We start from the raw sequence: 25,232 nt of genomic DNA, 5'->3' as shown, positions 1-25,232 counted from the left end.
ATAAGAGGCTCAGAGTGAATTACATGTGGTGCAGGGGTGAACTGATTCTGCTGTTGGTCCCTTGAGTGGACACACCTCAATGTGCTTCCACTAATGACCCTCACTTAAGTACATTTGGTAAGGAAATGTCATATACATACATGTAGTGTGTGTGTGTGTAATTCGCCTTGGTCGCCTCCTAGTCACCCAGCCAGCTCTCCCTATTACAGAGTGAGTTCAGAGCTCATAGACCGATCTTTGGATAGGACTCAGACCACAACACACTCCACACACCGGGAAAGTGAGGCCACAACCACTCAAGTTACATCCTGTACCTATTTACTGCTAGGTGAACAGGGGCCACACATTAAGAGGCTTGCCCATTTGCCTCGCCGCTTCCCGGGACTCGAACCCAGACCCTCTCGGTTGTGAGCCGAGTGTGCTAACCACTACACTATGCAGTGTGTGTGTGTGTGTGTGTAATTCACCTCTGTCGCATGCTGGTCACCCAGCCAGTCTCCCCCATTACGGAGCGAGCTCAGAGCTCATAGACCGATCTTCAGGTAGGACTGAGACCACAACACACACTCCACACACCGGGAAAGCGAGGCCCCAACCCCTTAAGTTACATCCCGTACCTATTTACTGCTAAGTGAACAGGGGCCACACATTAAGAGGCTTGCCCATTTGCCTCGTCGCTTCCCGGGACTCGAACCCGGCCCTCTCAATTGTGAGTCGAGCGTGCTAACCACTACACTACGGGGGGTGTGTGTATATGTGTGTGTGTGTGTGTGTGTGTGTGTGTGTGTGTGTGTGTGTGTGTGTGTGTGTGTGTGTGTGTGTGAGTGTGTGTGTGTGTGTAATTCACTGTTTGATCTGTTTGATCTGCTGCAGTCTCTGACGAGACAGCCAGACGTTACCCTACGGAACGAGCTCAGAGCTCATTATTTCCGATCTTGGGATAGGTCTGAGATCAGGCACACACCACACACCAGGACAACAAGGTCACAACTCCTCGATTTACATCCCGTACCTACTCACTGCTAGGTGAACAGGGGCTACACGTGAAAGGAGAGACACCCAAATATCTCCATCCAGCCGGGGAATCGAACCCCGGTCATCTGGCTTGTGAAGCCAGCGCTCTAACCACTGAGCTACCGGACCGTGTGTGTGTGTGTGTGTATTTATACAGTTTTTCAATCAATATAATATTTTTTTCTTAACTTTTGAAATGCTTGAATGTTTGTACTAAACTAACCCTCTTTCGGCATATTTTTCCAATAGATAATGTACACTTTAAGACTAGTCACATCTTAAATTTGCACATCTAAACCCTCCATGATTCTCTCTCTCTCTCTCTAATTTCCACAAACCTTCCTGTCTCTCCTCCAATGTTCTCACTTCTTGATCCATGCACACTGACAATTACCTTTTAATCCTTTTATTGCATTCTATAGCATGATTTTCATATAAAAGCTACACCCTTTCTTGCTGCCACACATCCACTCCCCTTCTCATTTGATTCTTTTGAATGCAAACTTTTCCCTCCTCTCATCTGATATCTATGTTCCATTCATAAATAACATCCTTCATCAAGCTGGTTACATTCATGTGTATTCAAGAACCCAACTTTAATACCTTTCTGCTTTTCTTTATGTCTGAACCCTCTCCTTCTGACACCTCTAATGACTAGCACTATGATCTACCTCAGGGCTTCCTTAATGTTTAAATATGAAGGTACAATATATTAAGCAATGGAATTCATTTTGGTAATTTTTGTCTAATACGGTGAGAAATTCATTAGGAGGCAGCCATGCGAGCAATATATGAATGTATGCTAGATGATACATAATTATAGTATAAGAATATGTCCTGTACTGAACCCTTGATGGAACACTTAAGAGATAAAATATATAACAGATGAGCGAAGGTAATTATCAAAGTCGAAGTGAATTTCTGTCAGTCTTGACTGCCCTGCCACCACATGGGCTTCCTTTTCTGTTTAGTTATTTTATTGCTGTTTCTAAGTACATATGATTTACATATTTCTGGAATCTAATCTTTAGAAATTTCTACTTAATTTCTTGTATTTTTGTTTTTAGGTCAGCAAAAATTTAAGATTAATTCACTATATACCAACAGAATGGCAACAAAAATCACAATACATAGTGATTTTGTTCATAATTTGAAATTAATCATACTTTCAAATTTCACATAACTTTAATAATGCTGCAGTGTTTGTTTACGGTGTTTACTAAACACTGGGGCAATGCGATACTGGTAAGTGTTTCCTTCTACATAGCCATTGTTGTTCATTCGACTTCTCAACTCTTCAATGGTTGGATGTGACGACTTAAATGCAGTCTGCCCACGACTAGCTTCTTGTTCCCATTTGGTTCGTAGTGCTGTTACATGACCTGTTGTGAAACAGTGTATCATACAGATTAATGTGTTCTCATGATACTGCTATTATCATGACAGTCAGTTTTCTTCTACAGGCAGAGAAGATCATTCTACTGTTTATAAGCAATAACTGACACTGAATTATAATATAAAGTAAGTAGAACATTCACCACTCTGCTTATTCAGAAAACTAACTACACTGGACCCTCAATTTGTGTTACTGACTTCTCAAATTTCTCAAATCTTACAATATACTTAAAATGTTAATAGTTGAAAACATGGCAAATTTCACTTTACCTGTTTTTTTTTCACACCACCACAGGTTGAGATGTGTGTGAATGTAACCTTTATATATAATGCAGTACGTTTCTTTTCCTTTACTATTTGTGACATTATTACCTGACACTGGAATATTCACCCACAGTTTCTTTGTTTTCTTCTTTGCTAATGTAAGAGGGTTACTGGTAAATGGCAACAAAAAATTCTTAATAAGAAGTAAAAATAAAAAAGCCCCAATGAAATTCCAGAATACTGAGTTTGTCACACCACCCTATCCCTTTTATGCCCCTAAATCAAGGGTCCATTTTATTTATAAAAATAGGAAACTACTTCCAAATTCTGATAAATGATATACGGTACTTATTGTCCTTAACTAAAGAGATGGCATAAGCTAAAAATTCATTTTCACTATTCCTCAAAGTTATTACTTTATACCATATCAAATGACACTTCTAATAACAATGACTTCTTATATTACCTGCTCAAGTCATGCATTAGAAGCAAGGCAAAAGCAGCTTTATTAAGGTAGATTTTTTTCTATATTTTCACATTCAACAATCAGCATGATAAGTTTCAAGTGACCAGGCAAACTAATTAACTACTGAAATAATATCAAGCCAAGCCATTGTCCTCACTCAAGCTCAGTGGAACAAAATAGATGAAAGCACAAGCAATGGCAATGGCAATGTGACAAGCAGCAGGCACAAATTTTCAGATAATAGTTACCAGTGTACTTTTTAAGATCATCATTTTATATTAACACTTATGCCACAATAGTGGACAAGCAACAATGCAACAATGTGCCAGAGTCCAGAAGGTCTGGTTTCCTTAGAATTAAATGTAAAATATTAAGATTATAATGATGTAAGCATAAACTGAAGTTGAATATATTACTGTTATTTGTTAATTAAGGGTTATGAAATTTTCAATAAAAAAAATCTACATAAATAAATAAAATTCAGTTAGAGAAGGAACTTAAGAAAGATGTGGATGACTTGGACAAGTGAGTCTAAGGAATAGCAAAGCGAGAATACGCTGCAGGTGAGAAATGTGGTGCTACAAACAGTGACACTGATGAACACCTCAGATGGCACAAACATATATCCTATATTCTGAGAAACGGAGAAAATATAAGCATACTGCTCTTCAAAGGCCAGGAAGCATTAAAAGTGACAATGAAAGTGGTTATGATGAACACTATAAACATAATCATCACAAAAAATATATATACATATGATTACTCACATGCTATGAATGACTAGAGGTAAATGGAGGTTAGTGAATGATAGTCTATGAGCAGCCAATTATATGTAGCATGTAGTAATCTGATGATCAACAAACTATGCAAATAATAGCATAGTATTATCCTTTGTAGAACTTAACCAACTACTTTTTGGTGTGTATCAAAATGATAAACAAGTCCATATTTGTAGGAAGCACTTGTAACCACAACTGTTGGAGAATTTTTGCAACTTATGCAGTAATGTTGATGCACAACAGCATGACACTTTCATCCAATATCCAGCCAAACAAGAATGTTTCTGCCACATGATTTAGCTAATTGTGTTTCTGTCATGTGTTTCTGCTACTTGAGTTTCAGCTGTCTTCTCTTCCAATCAATCTAAGATGCATTTCATGTAGTATGTGCATCAGCCAAGGAATTACTCTCAATTAAAACTTATAAAATAGGTGGCTCTTCTCTAGTACCACAAGTTAAAGTATTGATGCTGTATCATTCAAAACATTTTATACCTCAAACTTAAGAAAGAAAACTTTCAAATGATTGCATTCTGCTTATTCTGTAACACCAATCCACCTATTTGAGAAATAGCTGGAAGCATAAAATCAGTAATCATTCATCTTTTAGCATATGTATGATCAATGCTAATAGATCAATAAAATTAGTTCATATAGTCTTCTACATGAAATTACTCTGATATAAAAAAGTATGTCAGGCACCAAGTAGCATACATTCTGGTGCAATATCATAATTCCTACCAAGTATCAAATTCATAAGCAACATCAAACATCTAAGTGCAAATCAAGGTTACCTTTACTTTACCTTTCAAGTTACTTGTTACATTTTTCAATAATACTTTTGACTTTCCCTTGTATGTCTATCTGTACTGCTATCCATGACATCACCAACCTACTGAAAACATTTCCATTAGGGAAAGGTCAACCAGTATGAAGTTACTTCAAAAGTGCAGTGTAAGGGTTTACCAGTGTTAATGGGTGAGTGCACGGGGAGGCAGCTAAGTGCAGCAGGCAACATACCATTCCAACGGAATGAAGGTAGTAGTAGAGTAGCTGGGGTCCTACCAGAGAGCTCAGAACTGGTGTGTTGAGAAGAGTCTGTTGGAGTAGTGCTGCCAGTAGGTGAGACACAGGAACATGTGGTGCAGCACACATGAAGTGGGTGGTGGTGGTGGTGGAGGTGGGGAGACATGTGGCCAGAACCATCCTGCATAGCTACAATCTGAGACTTGCATAAGGCTTCCAGTTCCTCAATAATCTGCAAAGACAAATTAAAGTAAAACATTATGATCAAGACCACATTTTCATCCTCTATAAATGTAATTTAATCACATAGTAATAATAAGAGTACAATTCATAACATACCTGCTCAAAATCTGGCCTTTCCTCTGGTATTTTGTGCCATGCTTTCTCCAAGAGAACAGACACCTCCATGGGAAAAGAGAGGTCTAGGGGTGGTCGACTATGTCTGTAACATACACACATGCACACACACATATTGGTCAACAACTATAAATAGAATATAATCAAATATCTGTAACAAAGATGACTACAATTAAATAGATCATGGCAGCCTGTGGCTCTGATGAGTAGTGCTTATATAGTGTTTGTATGATCAAAGCATCAAGACATGGCTGGATCTGGGATGACTAATGATGATCAAACAGGAATCTTATCTTGGATCCAGTTCAAATATCAAACACAAATAGGCACATAATAAATTATGACTACTGTTGACCCTCGCTAACTCAGACTAATAGGGGGAAAGGTTTCTCTGACAAATGCGAATGTCCTACTTATGCGAATTCCTCCCCTCCCTCCACACACACACACACACACACACACACACACACACACGGCCCGGTAGCTCAGTGGTTAGAGCGCTGGCTTCACAAGCCAGATGACCGGGGTTCGATTCCCCGGCCGGGTGGAGATATTTGGGTGTGTCTCCTTTCACGTGTAGCCCCTGTTCACCTAGCAGTGGGTAGGTACGGGATGTAAATCGAGGAGTTTGTGACCTTGTTGTCCCGGTGTGTGGTGTGTGCCTGGTCTCAGACCTATCCCAAGATTGGAAATAATGAGCTCTGAGCTCGTTCCATAGGGTAATGTCTGGCTGTCTCGTCAGAGACTGCAGCAGATCAAACAGCGAATTACACACACACACACACACACACACACACACACACAAAAAAAAAAAAAAAAAAAAAAAAAAAAAAAAAAAAAGTGTAGGATTTATTTATTTAATTTTGTGGGATTTAAAATTTTGCCTCTCCAAAACCTTCAGACCTTAAATTACCAGATGGTGTAGTTTATCTTTTAATAATTAAATACCCTTCCCACCAGGAAGCCATTTTTAAATGTCTCCTGCAGTTGCATCATAGCCTGACTCGTGCCCTACACAGTACGTAGCAAGGCATCAGAAATAACATCCTTACAGGCATAAATTGACCAGGATTATAATCAGAAACTTCAGGAAGAGAAAACAACAAGAAAGAAACAAATACACGCATCACTGGGAGACAGCTGAATCCTCACCTCCCCTATCCCCTTCCAAGACGCTTGCCTCACTCCATGCCTCACTGCCACCCTTCTCCACCATCTCTATATCATAAGACTGCTATTATCTTTTCAAACTGTTTTTTTTCTGACTTCCTTCATCATCACAACTATACATCACATGATTCTCACAATAACACTATTACAAAAGATTATGTTGAGACAGAGATATAAAGCTGGACCAGACAAGTAATAAATACTTCACTGTATCATTATCTCATTTCAACGCACTAATAACGACTCAGAGAGTGTCCAGTTTGGTAGTAAAACAGCAGACTGCCATGACGCTGATGATGGCACCTTCCCAACCCTCACGTACGAGTGAACAATATTATCTAGAGAAGCAGGGATTTGATGCGTCATTATCTTATCAGGCCTCAGGATGTCACTATTGTATACACAATCATGTGTGAAAGTTTCATGTCAATCAAATAAATACAAATAACAAAACAAGGACAAAATTATGAAAAATCTTTCGGAGCAAATATCTTGAAGTGGTTTTTTACACTTCAAAAATTTTCACAAAATAGGTATAAACTATGATCTACTTTTGTTGGTATCACTAATTTCAAAATACAAAATAAATGCAATTTTCAGTTGGAATTAAATTTGATAATGTCAAAAAAAAAAAATAAATAAATAAAATAAAATAAATAAATAAACAAAATAAAAAAAACTTGGTGGGCAGTTCAACTTGGACTTTATTCCCTTGGAGATTCAGAGTCTGACTTATCATGAAATCCAAGTTATCGGGATCCGAGTTATCGAGGTTCAACAGTAGTCACATTCAGGAAGGAAACTCCCCCCCACCTACATGCCCAACAGTGATAGTATTTTCACTATCAATCACTTACTTATAGGCCATATCAGCAGCTGCTGCAGCAGGCTTTAAATGTGCAAAAGGTAGTTCAGAGGCGAGCAGCTCCCACAAACACAACCCAAAGGAAAAGACGTCAGCCTTGATTGAGTACTGGGTGCACTTGATGGGAGAAAGGAAAGAAAATCATGACAACCTGCACTCTATAGAAATATAATCAGTAAACAACGATCTTGCATCATGGTGGCACAAGCTGCTCTGGGAGTATTATTTACTTGAGACCTCTCAACAACAATAAAAATAGGATTGGGACAAATTGACTTATTGGTACCTTAATTGCATCTTTTTTTCTCACTCACACCCATAGCAACAATGACCTGTCAGTATCACGTAGGTTATCAGTGTCACAATGACGTGGTGACGTGTTATAGGCTCTGTTCTTGTAATGAAACACATGATGTTCTGTTTATGCTGTGGTGTTATGATGAGTGCAAGGCATAGTGATAACATTTCATCACAGATCTTGAAGAATGATAACGATATAGCAAACATGAATTTAAAAGTGCGATACTTACAGAACATCAGAATAAAATTAATCAAGGAAAACAATTGGTATTAATATTTTCATAACCACAATGGCATCCTTTACCACATGGCATCCAGCTTCTCTACAAGGGCAGTTGGACTCTAATGTGACTCTTACAGCAAGGAAACTAAAGGGAAGCAGTGTGGATGCCACCACCATGATTGTGAAAAGATCATTCCTCACTGCCTCCCTTCAAGAATTTTGTATGAATTTATAGAAGTTTTGCAATTTTTAATGAAGGTTTTGCTATATGAACAGTACTGAAGCCCATCATGCGAAGATCAACGATGGATTGATATCAGTGGGCATTGTCTGCCTCACACACATCACTACAAACAACACAAAATTAACAGAACATAATGCAATTCAGTCAAAGAAAATGGCATTTGCATGTCACCAAAGAAGCAATGAATACAGACTCTAGTAATCAATACAGTGGTACCTCAACATACATATTTATTCGTTTCGTGACGATCGTTGTATATAAAAAAAATCATACATTAAATAAAATTTTCCCATAGAAATTAATGGAATTAGAATTATTTCATTCTAGTGATATGAATTTACCCCTTCAAAAAATTAACATGCTTTAAATACCAACCAAATATAGATTTAATATAAGATAAATAAAATTTTTATTGTATGCATGATATAAATGTACTATATTGCCCAAAAATAACAACTTAACCAGTAAAACTTAGGACACGTCGATAGACATTCATCACGCAAGACTCGGGGCACGTCAATAGACGTTTAGGCATTTTTGGGATATATTTTGGCTATTTTCTTCCCCTTTTTTTTTGCTTGTGAGCTGGCAACACTCATCAGGAGTAAACATATGCTATACGTCACTGTGTCACCAACTCCCATGATGGATGGTGGGAGTGACAGTGATTTCACTGTGTCTGATTCTGCCACCTCTCCCGCGCGCCTTACTTCTACACCTTGGGTCTCTCGTCATGTTGTGGGGAGACAGCTTTTGAATGAGAGAGAGAGAGAGAGAGAGAGAGAGAGAGAGAGAGAGAGAGAGAGAGAGAGAGAGAGAGAGAGAGAGAGAGAGAGAGAGAGAGAGAGAGAGAGAGAGAGAGAGAGAGAGAGAGAGAGAGAGAGAGAGAGAGAGAGAGAGAGAGAGAGAGAGAGAGAGAGAGAGAGAGAGAGAGAGAGAGAGAGAGAGAGAGGATACAAGGGGCCCGTCTTCTATCCCTCTAGTCAAGGCCACTGAACCCAATCGGACGCAAGGCCACGTACACTGATGATACCACCTCATTCAACCTGTGATATTTTGGTAACCATAGCATCTAGAGACTTCTGGTTTTTTGCATTATAAAGAGGAGGAGTTGCTTGTGGACAGAACACCATTTGTACTCACTCGTTTATTGAATTTTCAAGTGTAATCAGTATGTGAATACAGGCTATTTTGTGTGTTTCTCACCAAACCTGCAGAGTTAGCGCCAGCGAAAACTCCCAACTTGCCTGAGTTTTAGGGGGTTAAACATGCATTCCTACTTACTGACGCTGTGACAGAATTTCATATATGTAGTTTGGAGGAGGAATTGGTGAATTACCCATGCCTTAGTATTGGCATGCTACTACATGATCTGGAGTTTCTCTTTTCACACTTTATGTGCTTTAAAGGCCATGGGATTCTCAGAATGATACACCAACAATGGTTTGACTTTACAGTCACCACTATCGTTAGCACACAGGGCCAAGTCACAGATACGACATGTTCATATTTTGCAAGTATCTCATGTTTCATATCCATTGTGAGACTCTTCTTAAGTTTCTTTTTTTCAGCCTCCTTATTTTTACTTTTGGGACCCATGATCTTGAGTTCATAAAACTTAAGAAAAGATACACACTGCCGAGGAGCACAGACACATACTACATGCACAAAGGATGAACAACGATACACAATGCGGGCTGAATATTTGGGTGGACGTGGGTAGTCAAGCGATCGCTGTGCCACCTACCGATGGCTATTTGTATCTTAAAAATATCTTCGTATTTCGAGGCGTAAATTATATGAAACTTTTCATCATATATAAAAAAAATAGTATGTTGGGGCGTTCGTATCTCGATGTATTACTGTACTAGTAAGTTTTGTTATAGCAATGAGTGAGGAGAAAAGATGCATTGAAATACCAATAACTCACTTTGTCTCAGCTCATTTTTTCATCTCACAGAGAGGCCTTAAGGATACTGACTGAAAATTTCAAAAATAATGAAAAATGCAAAAATCATTCCATAGCATCCATAGGTCTAAGTACTTCACAATGCACACACAATAATTCCTTATGCACGTTGAACTACCATTTAAATACCTATTCAAATGGTCACCACTCACACTCAGTCAATGATAATGTAGGTGGGAGATGGTTGTCAAAAAATATTCATTAAAAAAAAGAAGAAAGTTTAAAAGGATTTGCTTTCTTTATGGTGAGATATGGAAATTTCCTCTCACAGCCTGACAAGAAAGAGCCTCACAGTTAGTCAGTACATGTTGTACACACTTAAGAGAGAGGAAAGGAATAAATGATGCTCTCTCTTTCACTAACTTCTATAGCCACTTAACATTCATTCTTAGTTAAACAAATATAAGTGAAAATAAAGAAAATGAAAAATGTGTGAGGAATAATGAAGTAAAGGTGTACATATAAGCAGACTTTGAAAGGACCATTACAACATGCTAGTAATTTCTGAATTGAAGAGAGATGTGAAAGGTAAAAAACAATATCAGGAAAACCAAGATGATTTGGGCACACTGACAGGATGCAGAAAATACCTGAAATTAAACAGATTATAATGCAGTCGATTGAATGTTTAGAATCACTTCAAGGACCGAGGTCTGTGATGGGAGTCAATGACAACCATGCAGCCTGGCAGTGTTATTAGTTGAACATGACAGATATATGCAAACACAAATGAAGCTTTCCAAAATGATGACGACAATCTCATCATTTATCTCATCGTATGACAAATAAAAGTAACTAACCTGTGTAAAGACTTCAGGAGCCATCCATCTCAAGTTGCCTGGCTGCTTTGTCATGTTCTCCTCAAAGATGTTCCGCACAAACCTTGATTCTCCAAAATCAGCAACACGAGCACGGCACTAAAAGCGAAACATTTTATACATCAACATAAAATCATAGTAGCAATGTACAGACATGGTAAATGCAGCTTACAGCTCACAATATATGCTTGTACATACCTTATTAGACTAATAATGAATTCATACACATTTGATTAAATGACTTTATAAATCTATGAAAAAAAAAAAAAACATTTAAATTACATACATACTTTTCAGTTATGTACATATCTGAACTTGCATTAATTTTATACCTTTTGATAAGAAATTGTTTCATTGTGCATCCTAGCAGCACCATATACGTACATCATTGCTTAAGAGAATGTTGTGTGAGTTGAGATCCCTGTGTATGATGGGCTGTGGTAGGGTGTGCAGGTAGTGCATGCCCCTCGCCACATCAGTTGCAATGTTGAACCTTGTCAGTGTGTCAATGGACCTTTTCTGCTCATGTAAGGTGCTGAAGAGGGAGCCGCCGGGAATATATTCCGTCACTATTGCAAATTGCTGCAATGCAGTACAATTTGTTTACAATAATCTTCAACCTTCAATAATGCAATATGTATTGTCAATGTAAATGACTATTTGAGATAAATACTATATCAAAAAATAACTTCATGATGTGAGAAACAAAATATTTCTATGAATTTTCTAGTTCAAAGTTTTACACATTTCCTGAATATCATTATGCACTTCTTTCCACACTGAGTCAATAAAACAAAGTATACATGTACAATCCATTCAAGGAAGTGCCAAATCAGCCCTGAACAGAAGGAACAATAAAACAAATGATCAACAACACCTCTGTTAGACAAAATGCCCACAACAGCAACAAGATATATTTTCCCTAGCTTGACAATAAGGACTGAAAGAACAGACACAGTGCTGGAAACACCTGTTGGCAATCTTATCCCCGTGGAATACAACTAAAATTTTTGTACAGGGGTATCCTTCTTTTCTTCCTCTGATATCTACAATTTTTGTATACAGCAGGACTTAAAAGACAATTAAAAAGATTTAGCAAGAATAACCAAACAAAAAGCCTCATGAGCAAAAATACCTGAATGAACTAGAACCTTTACATAGAAACATGCCAATACTCACACTGGGATCTTGTAAACATGCTCCAACAAACTTAACAATAAAGGGAGAGTCCAGAGACCCGTGAACTGAGACTTCTCTACAAAACATCTCCACATCACTCTTCCCATAGGTCATGTTGGCACGGTACCTCTTGACAGCCACAATCTTATCATTGAATCTTCCCTGTCAATTCAGAAAAGTCATCAGATACATCACACACAATCTGCAAATTTTTTTTTTCCTGTTTCTGATATCATATCCTCAAGCAGACTCTATATCACTAACATTTCACATCTCATACAGGCAGATTACAATGGCAAACTTACTTTGTAGACTTTACCAAAAGAACCTGAATCTATGTTTTCCAAATTTTCTATCTCTGACAGGCTGAGGTGTTGGTGAGGTGGTATCAATGTTCTCAAATGAAGTACATCAATTTTTTCTGCAAAACAAAGTAATATAAAATATTATATTATTATAATTTGATGATGTACGTACATATATTTCATCTATTCTTAAACATATACAAAGATTTTATATGTACACAGCCTTTATCTTCTTTACTGTAATTTATGGAGAGATATAATACATAATTATAATTACATACCAAGCCTACATCCCTATAAAGGCAGCTGAGACAGGCAGCTACACACACACACACTATACAGTAGTCCTAATTCCAAAAAGACCATGAAAAGTCAGTGCCTGAGGAACACTAAGAAGTTAAGTTTTTCACATAGGGCAGTGAACATCTGGAATGAATTAAGTGATGAGATTGTAATAGCAGAAAATGTGCAAAATTTAAGGAAAAGTTACAAATGTAGATAAGGAGACAGGTCACTATGAGCCCTGCTCAAACCCTGTAACATACAACTAGGTAAATACTATATAGTAGTGGTTAACTCGCTCAGCTCACAACCGAGAAGGGCCACGATCAGGTCTCAAGCACAGCGAGGCAAATGGGCAAGCCTCAATGTGTAGTCCTTATTCATCTAATAGCAAATAGGTACAACCTGTAACCCAAGGAGTTGTGGCCTCACAGTCCTGGTATGTGGCGTGTCAGTGTCTTCAATTCTACCCAAAGATCAATCGCTATGAGCTCTGAGCTCTTTCTGTAGAGGAATGGTTGGCTGGATGACCAGCATACATACAACCATAGGTGAATAAATGACACAAACAAACAGTGCCAAACATCAAATTAAAGTTCAGGTTAGGAGAGAACCCATCTTCATACAGTGTGAATTTAAGAGAGAGAGAGAGAGAGAGAGAGAGAGAGAGAGAGAGAGAGAGAGAGAGAGAGAGAGAGAGAGAGAGAGAGAGAGAGAGAGAGAGAGAGACTAGCTAATGGTCCATTTGATATTTGATCACCACATCACAATAAGACAATAAAGAGAAGAAGCTGATGATGATAACGACACTAGAGGCAAAACTGTACCTTGTATCATAGTGCGCAGTTTTCCAATGGGCGATGGGATAGGGAAATAGGAGGTGTCAAGGGGAGACAGATACTCTCCTCTGGCGTACTCATCACACATGCCCGGCCGACGGAAGTGTTTGAGAATGTTAGCTATACTGTCGTGCCCTCGGTCATATGCCCACATCAGAGGTGTCTGCTCTTCCTGCTGGTGATGTATACATAGGCTATACTGCTAAGGCTCATCCATCTTTAGGAGGCCTGTACTTCTTTATCAAGCATCACAGTATATGGTGTAATAGTGGAGGGAAGGAAGAAGAGATAAAGGGAAAAAAAAAGCTCAAGACTATGAAGAGTGGTTATGCATATATTAGAACAAATTGAAATCAACAGACAACAGTGTATTTTTGCTTACACTGCTTTATTTCTCAAAGTATTTTCACATCAAAGTGGTAGTATTCTGCTTGACTCACTTTTTTGTCAAACGGCACATAACAGTCTCGGGCAGTAAGATTGATATCTGCCCCATGGCTGAGCAACAATTGGACTATCTTGAGGTGTCCGTGGAAAGCAGCAGAATGCAGCGGTGTGTGCCCATCAGGACTCTGCATTCAAAAAATAAAAGTATCAGTTAAAAGATACAGACAATGAGCTAAAGTATCTGAAATAAAAACACAAAAATAAAATAAGCAGCAGGTCAAACCATGCAAAATTAAATAATGATGGAAATGAAATCATCACCTTCACTAACACAAATGCTCACCAATACTATTCATACAGTACCACTTACCACTCCTAATACATCACATATTTGGCACTTCTTCCAAAAACACAAACAGGTAAAGCATAATCAGCACCTCCATCAACAGCAGTGTCTTGCTTACCTGATAGTTAACAGAAGTGGAATTCTGACTCAAGAGGAAATCCACTAAGTCAATGCAATATCCTCCAGTGCAGGCTGCATGAAGGGGTGTCTCTCCCCACAGGTTCTCTTTTAGAAGGAGACCTGAGCCTCCATAGGTCAGAAGGGTCTTGGAGCATTCAAACCACCCTTCATAACAAGCCCTAAAATGTAATGTTCATTGATTATTGCATCAGAAAGGTGAAAAGGCAAGGGACTATAATAATCAAATTGAGAAAAGTAATTTGCCAAAGTTACTCTGATAGCAAGTTTAGGAAAACAGAGATTAAGCATGTAATATGTTATTCAGAGAATAAGAAACTGAAAGAAATACATGTACCTGAAAGCTGAACTAATCTGATGAACAGTTTTATTGCCTTATCCAAATAGCGAAACTAGAAGCAAGTACAGGCAATCCCCGCTTAACGAAGGTTCACACAACAAAATTTTGCTACAACGAAGGTTTCCCTTTACTACCATCTGCTCGTTTAACGAACACCAAACTCGCTTTAACAAAATTTTATCCAGGTAATTTTTTCCAAGCCGACATGCCTTTGAATACACTAGCGCCTCTCGTGGACAAAATGCGCACCACATACTCTCCTAGTTCAAAACAATAACAGCATCAGCAGCAGCTCGTCTTCCCTCGCTCTACATGCCACCAAAACACCCTGCAATGTCGCCTAACGTTGCTAAGAAGACCAGGAAGTCTATTACTCTCGAAGTGAAGCTGGATATTATTCACAGACACGAGAGGCGAGAAAACTAATAGCAATGCTTCCCATCATGGCTTGACTCTATCTATTGTCTACCATTTTCAAGTCAGCAGACTCTATTAACCCCTTCAATACGGTGACGCCTATGTAGGCGTCATGAAGCCCCAGTAGCAAATACGATGACGCCTACATAGACGTCATATTTCTTTTCTGAGTTTTTTTCAGTTCAGTTGTCCCGTATAGTGTGTTGGATATCAACTACAAACGCTGTATGCTGTCCTTGAAATCCTAGTGCTCCTCCCACCATCCTTGTCTCCACCAATCACTAAAGATAAGCTACATGCGTCCTGCCTTGTGTCTAAAATTACCCAATGGCATAGACTCTTCCCATCTCTCTCTCTCTCCATTCCCTCCCGCCCCATTTCCCTTTCCTCCCTCCCCATCTCCCTTCCCTTCCTCCCCCTCTCCCTCTCGAAAGATAAGTTACATGCGTCCCGCCTTGTAACATTCGTGAAAACACACACACACACACACACACACACACACACACACACACACACACACACACAAATACAAAAACAACAAATTTTCTAATCTCTCTCTCTCTCTCTCTCTCTCTCTCTCCTCCCTTCATTTCCTCTCCTTCCCTCCCTCCCCTCTTCCTCTCGAAGATAAGCTATATGCGTCCCGCTTGTGTCTAAAATATTAGCAAATGTCACACTCTCTCTCTCTCTCTCTCTTTCTCCAAAGAGAGAAGCGTCCACTTTCCTCTTCGAAGGCGATATAGTGACTAAAAAATAGCAGCATAATACACAAAGACGACAAGTATGACAAGCTTGCACGAGTTTCCAGCTCGGGCGCGCGGCACTACCACCCGTATATCATACAGGCGGGCTTTTTTAACATCCGGCGCGAAGGGGTTAAGAAGGCTGGTGAGATCATATCTTCCTTGCAAGCTAAAAGAACCACCTGAACTCGTGACTCTGCAATGGATAAAATGGAAAGCCTTGTGGAAATGTGGTACATAAGTTTTGTATGCGGTATAACGATGCGCCCTTTGTTTACATTCCACAGGTTGCCAGCTAGCGTATTGCCTGCTCCACTCTCCCTCCCTTTATAAATTTAAGATCATCAATATTATAAAGTTACTTACATACATACATTAGTGTACATGATAATGACTTAGTCTTAAATTAAACTTCTTAAATGTTTAACTTCATAATTTTTACTTTCATTAAACCTTTCACTGTACTATGATGCACTCTCGCTTTGTTTACTCTCAATGGAAGCTCAAGTCAGGGGTTAAACTTGTTATAATTGGTTCGCTTAACGAAGGGTTTTTTAGGAACGTAACCCCTTCGTTAAGCAGGGGTTGCCTGTATAAAATTATGTACATTTCCATTCACTTTCCATCTTCTTTTTTTGAAATTGATTCAGTTACATAAGGCACTCACTATCCTACCAACCAAACACAAGTTAATGCTCACACGTGCAGTGGTGTGTCGAGATAAACGTTAGGAATGTGAGCATCATTGCGGTACTGGGGGTGGAGGAGGAGATTCAGAATGTTCAAGTAGCCATTTCTCACACAGCAGTGTAGGGCTGTGTTCCCTTCTTCATCTTGCAACCTTACTGTTGAGAGGTATGCACTTCAGTGAAAAGTAGGATTAGCTACTGGAGAAGAGAATAATAATAATAATAATAAAAAAAAAAATAAATAAAAAATAAATAAATAAATAAAATAAAATAAAATAAATAAAAAAAAAAAAATAAATAAATAAATAAAAAATAATAATAATACTTCCTATCATCAATTTGATTTCTGGCAATTTACAAGCAACCCCAGTGCCTCACAGCCACTGACCTCGGGCACCCTTCCTGAGCAACAGTTGCACCACCTTGTAATCCCCACGGTCAGCTGCCAGATGAAGGGGCCGGTCACCCACAGATCCCGAAATGTTCACATCAACTCCCCGAGACAGCAAATACTCCACCACCTGTAAAACATCCTTCATTCTCATCATTACAGCATATGTACTTTAAGCAGCATTTCTTCTTCCTAATCACATTCTAGTCATAAATACACTGCATGACCATCATACAACCACCATGCATAAACTATTTATGGGTTCTTACAGTCTCATTCCCATAGAGGCAGGCAATATGCAGGGGGGAATATGAGACAGCATCTCGTGCCTCAATGTTGGCTCCCCGCTGTGCCAGGGCTTGTGTCACTTCCAGCTGGCCACTAAGGCATGACAGGTGTAGAGCAGTCAGGCTCCCAGCACCAGTGTGGTCCAGGTGGCTGCAATTCTCCAAGAAAAGCCTAACAATCTCCACATCTCCCTGTCAAAGTAAGATCTCTTTTAACATTGGGTAACCATATAACATTCACTTCTCTAAACAAACAAATGAACTCCTTTTCCAGTATGTGCTACCTGATACATCTGTTTCTTGCTACTTAAGTCTAGATCATCATACATCCTGCATGAGTCACCTGTAATTTTTGCCAAGAAAACATGGTGATATGGCTTAACAATAAAACCTGTCATTCTCTTTATTTTGATGTCCAATCCATGAATATTACATGAAAAATCTTTAAAGATTTTAGTCTTCTCAATCTCACACTATCCATTTCTCTCCAGCAGTAATCAGACATTTAATTTATTTAACATGGGTACCTTCCCCTTACGGCAACATCGTCCAATTCATGGAAAAGCAGCACAAGTAACCTAAACTTCATTCCATAATCATCACATTTCTTCACTTTCACTACCAATTTTTCGTTTATATAATTGTAACATACATACTAAATCTGTCACAAGGCAGATAAATGGTGCCACCTACAGAACTATGCTATGCTAATATCAACTACATAAGTACCTAATTTGGATTCTCACTATATTTAATAAATCTAAGTTAACAGTTCACACTAATAGAAATTTATTTTATAGTTTGTCTTATTCATATATCACACTGTAATTTCATTATCTGGAATTGTACTGTACCTAATATCCTATCTTATAACTTTAAAAAATAGGCAGATTATATGAAACATTTATCAAAATGTACATGTAATAGCTACCAGGAAGTATTACTATTTTGAAATAAGTATATATATTTTATAAATCATCTTGTTAATTTCTACACACTATACAAACCACCTCACACAATACACACGTGTTGCTATTATTCTCACACTTCTGTCTTCAAAAAGCTAAGGAAACAATAATGTATTCCCGACAGTATATTCTGACAGCACAAGGTGGGTTAAACTTCTGTAAAATACTTAATTTGCAATCATGATGTATGTTACTAAAATTGTAGAAAACCTATATTGTATGAGATATTGAGAATCAAATAAGCAACATCAACCTTCATGCCTGGCAATTTGTAATCAAACAAGAAATGCAAGGTAAAATTATATATATATATATATATATATATATATATATATATATATATATATATATATATATATATATATATATATATATATATATATATAAGGAAATTACAATTAATTTCAGAAGGAAATGTAAATAGATATAAAAAATCAGTCACAAACAATTCTACATATGAATTATAAAAAGAGAATGTTTCTATGACATGAGTATTTAAGTCAAACAAAAGAGAAGGCTTGATTATATGGACTACATGTTAGTGACTGCAGGAAATACAGTACAGGAGACAGAAATAAAATATTGTTGAATAATACACACCATTCATGCATCCTTCAGTAGATTAAGATGATACCACTCCAAGCAGGCAACCAAGCCACTCATGGTGTTGTTTATAACCTTGTATGATACAATGTGAAGTGGTGAAAAGCCATTTTTGCTGATAATGGCTGGATCAGCTCCTTTCTTGAGAAGAAGACGAATCTGCTCTTTTGCTTCTCTTGCTTCTTTACTTCTAGTATGTTTTATACTCAGCTCATTCACATGTTCTTGGGTCTTGTCTTCATGATCACCCTTTTCTCTTGGGGATCTCATAAGTTGAAGGACACTTGTATTATAAGAAACATTACTCTTTCCCTCAGTGTCATTGTAGTCCAACTCTTTGACTGTATCACTCTTCACACTGACAGCTGCTAGGCAACACAGGTGAAGAAGTGTCATGCCATTGTCTAAGCGTTCACCAACAGTCTCAGAATTCAAAAGTTTTGCCAGTTGATCTGCAGTTCCATTGCTGAATAATAAAATGTGGACACACACACACACACACACACACACACACACACACACACACACACACACACACACACATATACATGGATTATATAAAACAATTACAAAAAGTTTTCTCACTAATATTTACATGATCTAAATGAATGATACCCAACATATACTTAAGCAGAAACAAGATTCACTCCCCATAGTACTTTTGAATACAATTCCAAACACTAATATCTCCTTCAAGTGTTGGCATATTATGATAGAAAAAAATGATTTACACACACAAAAAAAAAAAATAAATAAATAAATAAAATAAATAAATAAAATAAAATAAAATAAATAAATAAAAAAAGAAAATAAATAAATAAATTAATTAATTAAAAAAGTGAAAAATGGCATAAATTAGCAAAAACCTGTATTTGCACTGATCTGATGGTTAACAGATGGGTTGACTGGATGAAATATTTCTGTGTACAGACAACAGGAGATATCCTGCAAGAGTAAGCCAGGTTACATTACTCATAAAATGCACATACCTGCAGACTTGTTGAATCTCAGTAAGATTCTCAAGTTCCACATTCAAGTCTTCCTGGATCTTGTACTCCAGATTTTCATAATTCTGCAGGATTTTCTTGTGAAGCTCCTGAGAACATGTTGACCTAGATCTGGATTTGTAGTTCCCCATAGTCTTATCTGAAAACAATAAATAGTTGGATTTTTTGCATTTTATTCACTGTGCATGTATGTAATAAGTGACAAGGAAGTATAGAATGTCAGGTGGGGTGGGAGAGAGCCATGTATCCATAAGATAATCCAAGTTGAAGGTAGGTGAAAGAAGACAGATAGAAAAATTAAAGAAGAGATGGAGACAGTGTGGGGAGGAAAGCAAGAGAAGAAATCATCTATGACTAAAAGAAGTGGGACCTCTCATGAGCTGTCTGACTTACATAATGTTGTCTGTGTATTCTGGTATGTACTCGCTTTCTGTCTCGTCAACCTCATGCTTCCTCTTTCTCAACTGTCTGCACATCCTATTCAGACACTTTTTCTCTTTCCTAGCATCCCTATTTTGTCATTCCACCATGTCTTACATGTACACATTCTAGCTTTCATAGTACTACTATCTGGCTGGTTGTTACTTTCCTCACTATCTCTACAAATTTATCATCCAATTCATTCACACCATACAACCTTTCATCCTCCCAGCTTCTCTCACTCAAGTCTACCTGGAAATTCTCCCATCCTACCTCCCTCCATTTTCTCCTCTTAGCCCTTGCATTCCTTTGCATTTCTCTTCCATACAACCTACTGAGAACAAAGTCAGTCTTTTCATCCTCATCAATCTACATGTAATCCACATCTCATGTATTCTCCCATTCACCAGCATATAATCAATTGCAGACATGGTTCCTAGCACATCATCACTCCTCCTTCTACCAGAATCTCATTCATCTTGTTCTTGATGGGGATTTGGTGATATATGGTGCCACAGCCACTAATACCCAGGTGCTGGTGGCAGGCAGGGTACATGGTTAGATTCTGGCAAGCTGTTCAGGCCTCTGGAAGAAGTCTCATTCAGGTTTTTCTCATTTTTGTGATGGGTGCCGTGTCGTTGATCTTGATTTTGAGTATCCTTCTAACTAATCCTAACCATATTAAACTTAACTTACTCAGCCTAACCTAATTTGATCAGTAAGTATGAAAGCACCGAAAGAAAGCCAACAATTCTTAAAAAATTATTGACAGCATTATGTATAAACAATTGTGACACATATACTATGTGGGGTTCAAAATAAATATAAAGAGTTTGAGACAATGAGATACATCACATAAGTATAAGTTAGGATATTACAAGAGAAAATCCATCAGTCTCACTGACATGAAAAAGGAAGTGCACCACTGGAAAGCAGACATCATTCAATGAGACTTTTCTTCTATACACTTTCCCTCACAAATAACTTATTTAGTTTTAATGCTAATAAATAACTTTGATAAACATTTAAGAGGCCCTTTGTTAAATGTGGCAATTTGTATCCTTAGACTTTATAAGGAATTATTTTTTTCATCTATTTTGGTGTTTCTGACCAATTAAACCACAACAAACTTTATCTAACCTAATCTAATCATAAAACTAACCTAACTTAAACCTAATGTAACTCTGTTCTTAGCATAATGCATTGATTTTCAAAAGCATCACTATGAATCAATAACAGCTCAGCTTAGAAGAAAGAAAAAAAAAAAAAAAAAAAAAAAAAAATACCGTGAGTAACTACAACATGCAGTGTGTCATGCGCTACCGAGGAGGACCGACAGTAAACATTACAAGTTTTGCACAGAACACGAAAATGCCTGCTTTAAGTTAGGTTAGGTGTTCGTTTAGGTTAGGTTTCGTTAGAATGCATTAATGTGTGTATATTCATATAACATGAAGATGTCTCCACTTACAAAAATCTGTATATCTAGCAACTTTTTTCAAGAAATCTATGGAATTTTTTTATTCATTCTGGACAAATACCATAAATATTACGTGCTGACAGCTAAACACATCATTCCATGACGAAGTGGAAACACTGGCCCCAGGGTTGAAAAATAAATTCTAGGTAATCGAGGAAAATAAAATAAAATACACATCTCCGTAGGGCAGGTGTCATTGTTGGAGTATCTGCATTTCTTTCTTCAAAACTGACATACCAGCATCCGTAAAGTGGAAGCGTAACAACCCCTCTATTACACCTCCACTCAGTCTATCACAGCGTACTGACGTGGCCACGGCTGCCTCCTCACCAGTGTGGCAAGGGCCTCCTATGCCTCTTTTTGTGCCAGCACAGACTGAGGAAGATGCCAACTTTTCCGTTGCACTCCACGCCCACTTACTGACATGTTAGGTTGGCTACACGATGTTATGTATTGCACTTGATTGTAAAACCTCAATTCAGCTTACTTTTGGTCTGCCACAGACACCACGGACAGACGAGGGCGGGCACCGCTGTCGTCCTACTCTTGCCTCAGTGCCACTGCCAGTGCCTGTGTCTCTCTAGCCCGGATTTATCTCAAGGTAGAAGCCACGGAGGTACCACCTATCAATATATTTACAAATTACAAATTTCATACCATATCAGAGAGAATGGAAGTATAGGAAATAAAACATTCTCGTAACATACAAATCCTTAGGTATTGCAGATATGTTATCCCCAAGGGAACAGCTTGGGGAATTTAAGAAATGGTAAGGATAAACACCACCGTGCTACTCATGTCGTACATCAGTAGCGGCCTTTTCAAACCCCGTATGTTACTGTGAGAAAGGAAAAAGACTTGCGGTCGCCAACAGTGGTGGTGATGATCAAGGAATCCTTGGCGGTGATGGTGGTGTAAGTGGTAAGACTAAATTACTAATAAGAAATTTCCCTGGCGTATGTCCGTTGTAAGTTTCCATCAGCATAGCTTAACGTGAGTATAAAGTGTGATTTTTTTTTATAACAAATGCATAGGTGTTAAGCCACCGTAAAGAATAATCTTTCATAGACTATAGTCAGAGTAAGCTGTCGTGGCCATAGGACCAACAGCATAAGTGGGAATTATTGCGATAAATTATCTTTTTAACTTAGCGCGATAACAATATTAGGTTATCGATTATTCGATAGCATGTTTCCAAGTTATCAATTAATCGGTATCGCCATACTTTTGGTTCTAAACTAATGATAATCGATAATTTTATATTTTGGTTCCAGCTTAATTTTTGTACAGGGATGAGCTCTCTCTCTCTCTCTCTCTCTCTCTCTCAATATACATGAAAACCACCTCCACACTACAAAATACACCCAAACGATTGACCCTTCCAAGCCAAACTTCCTCACTCAAAACACTATACTATATGCTCTTACATACATCCAGATACTTACAACACCACACAGCACAATCAAAATGCATAAATATACTCGCCGTAGTAAGAAATGCCTTTTTCTAAGAAATGTCTATTGACATCTATTGACGTTGTAAATAACTGCCTTAGCTTGGCTATAAAGTTGGCCATATGGCGAGCTTGAAGCAGAACAATGATTCAAAGCGAGAACGTACTTGTCTGCAACGCCAAAAATTTCTCTACTGACGGTGTGGTGAAGGAAGCTGCAATTTCGTCCTCCCACGCTCATATACCACGTTTACAACTGGGAGAAACGAAACTTGAACAGATAAAATACCCTTTGATTTTTACCTCTGTGGTGGTGTGGAACAAATTAGTTATAGTAATTCCAGAAATAACCTTAAAAATACATCAATTTACATAAAAACATAAAGAAAGGAAGGCAGAGGTTACGTAGATTGAGCGGGGTTGGAGAAAAAAGTAGACGGTGATAATGGCGACGCTGGTTGGATCTGCTTGCCACGCCCTACCGGCCATTTCTCGTATAAAGATATCTAACACACTGAAGAAAAAAAGTACGAAAAAACATTTACAGTAGCCAATCTATCCTCAAAACACTCTCAAAACATCCTGCAACACTAATAAACACATTAAAAAAAAAAAAATCAAACACAAAGATTGCCAGAATGGAAGAGGACACTTACTAAAGGTTGTCTCCTTTTCCTCCATTTCTTCTTTCTTCTTGCTCCTAATCTATATAATTTTTTCCCCTCCAACTACTACTATCAACACACCTGAGCTTAGAAACACATGCATAAAACACTAGAAATTACACTAAATATTGTTATGCTGGAAAGGCCATGGAAAGGTTTCAGGAACACTACACAAGAATTACATCACCTGCTGGGAGGGATGAAGCTTGCTCTCTGCAACAGGTGGGCGTGAGCCTAGTCTAACATTGTTCCAGCATGGATTAATCTCATATTGTGTATTGTAGAACTGTGGCTCCTATGTTATGAGACAAAGATGATCAAGGATCAAGATTCTGTAATATAACATAATTATCTAGATGTAATAGATTTTCTATAAAAGGAAGTACTGAGCCAACACAAGTCAATATTAAGTAGGAATTAGACTCTGGAAGTCAGTGTGAAAGTAGGAAGAGTCAAATAATTAATGAGAAGAGTAGCAAGAGCAGAGAAAGTGTGGGACTCAGTGCTGTTGTATCTATTTCACATATACTAGGAAATAAACTTCAGTTTCTGCCCAGCATATCCTTCTTCATGGATTGCTACCAGTCTCTCGGTGACAACACTGTAGTAAATTAATCCTGTGTGTAAGAAAGTCACACATATGCTCATATCTACATGCTTGAGAAAAATGACCTTATAGTTAAGCAACAGCATGGATTTAGAAGTCACGATTCCACCGAGTCAGCGATACTACAATTTGCTAACAATGTATATCAATGTCTAGAGGAAAAACTGTATGTTGTGGCAATTTTCATGGACCTATCTAAAGCTTTTGACACATTAGACCATGAAATATTATTTAGTAAATTAAAAAATATTAGCATTAGGGGTTCACCATTAAAACTATTCAAGAGCTATTTGAGTAACAGGTATCAATGTATTTACTGTAATCAAAATTATTCCTCTTTTATACCTGTATGTAAAGGAGTGCCACAGGGGTCTATTCTAGCTCCTCTACTTTTTCCTATATATATCAACGATATTGTAAATTCAAGTACAAAATTTGACTGTGTAATATATGCTGATGATACAACCCTTCTGATAAATGATAAGACTTAAATTCCTTACATTCAAATATAATATCTGAAATAAACATCATTAAATCATGGTTACAATCTAATGAATTAAAGCTCAGTATCTCAGACTAAATATGTTCTCTTTCAGAATAGATCAATCAAATATGTACTTCCTCCTATGGTATAAGAATAGCGTCATATGTAATGACCCGAACTTGTATAACAACCTGCCAAATGAGATCAAATTTCTTGGTAATTTCAACATACAAGCATATAAAAACAAAATAAAGACACATTTTGATTGAACAAATTTTACCATAAACTTGTACCTATACTTTGTGTTGTGTA

At 37.8% G+C, this 25,232-nt stretch overlaps 1 protein-coding gene across 5 annotated transcripts; it reads right to left on the bottom strand.

Annotated features, from left to right (window-relative positions):
• Positions 1-1,426: 1,426 nt before the first annotated feature.
• On the bottom strand, positions 1,427-22,342 carry LOC123499800 (serine/threonine-protein kinase TNNI3K-like). 5 transcript variants are annotated; one of them, XM_045248287.1, is made up of 17 exons: positions 22,199-22,342; positions 19,794-19,950; positions 18,880-19,270; positions 17,216-17,425; positions 16,944-17,076; positions 16,567-16,711; positions 14,347-14,527; positions 13,936-14,067; positions 13,484-13,694; positions 12,375-12,490; positions 12,070-12,231; positions 11,275-11,472; positions 10,873-10,989; positions 7,329-7,453; positions 5,284-5,386; positions 4,939-5,176; positions 1,427-2,396 (listed from the first exon to the last, which is right to left on the bottom strand). In XM_045248287.1, the coding sequence occupies exons 2-17, from the start codon at positions 19,940-19,942 to the stop codon at positions 2,200-2,202; spliced, it is 2,808 nt and encodes a 935-aa protein (XP_045104222.1). In that variant the 5' UTR covers positions 19,943-19,950; positions 22,199-22,342; the 3' UTR covers positions 1,427-2,199. The 5 variants fall into 5 exon arrangements, with proteins under 5 accessions (XP_045104222.1, XP_045104224.1, XP_045104225.1 ...); XM_045248289.1 differs by having other exon boundaries at positions 13,484-13,667; positions 22,199-22,341; XM_045248290.1 differs by having other exon boundaries at positions 4,984-5,176; positions 22,199-22,339.
• Between the last annotated feature and the right edge of the window lie 2,890 nt (positions 22,343-25,232).

Source organism: Portunus trituberculatus, chromosome 50, assembly GCF_017591435.1.
Source record: "Portunus trituberculatus isolate SZX2019 chromosome 50, ASM1759143v1, whole genome shotgun sequence".
NCBI lineage: Eukaryota > Metazoa > Arthropoda > Malacostraca > Decapoda > Portunidae > Portunus > Portunus trituberculatus.
This window is presented reverse-complemented; position numbering and strand designations above follow the sequence as displayed.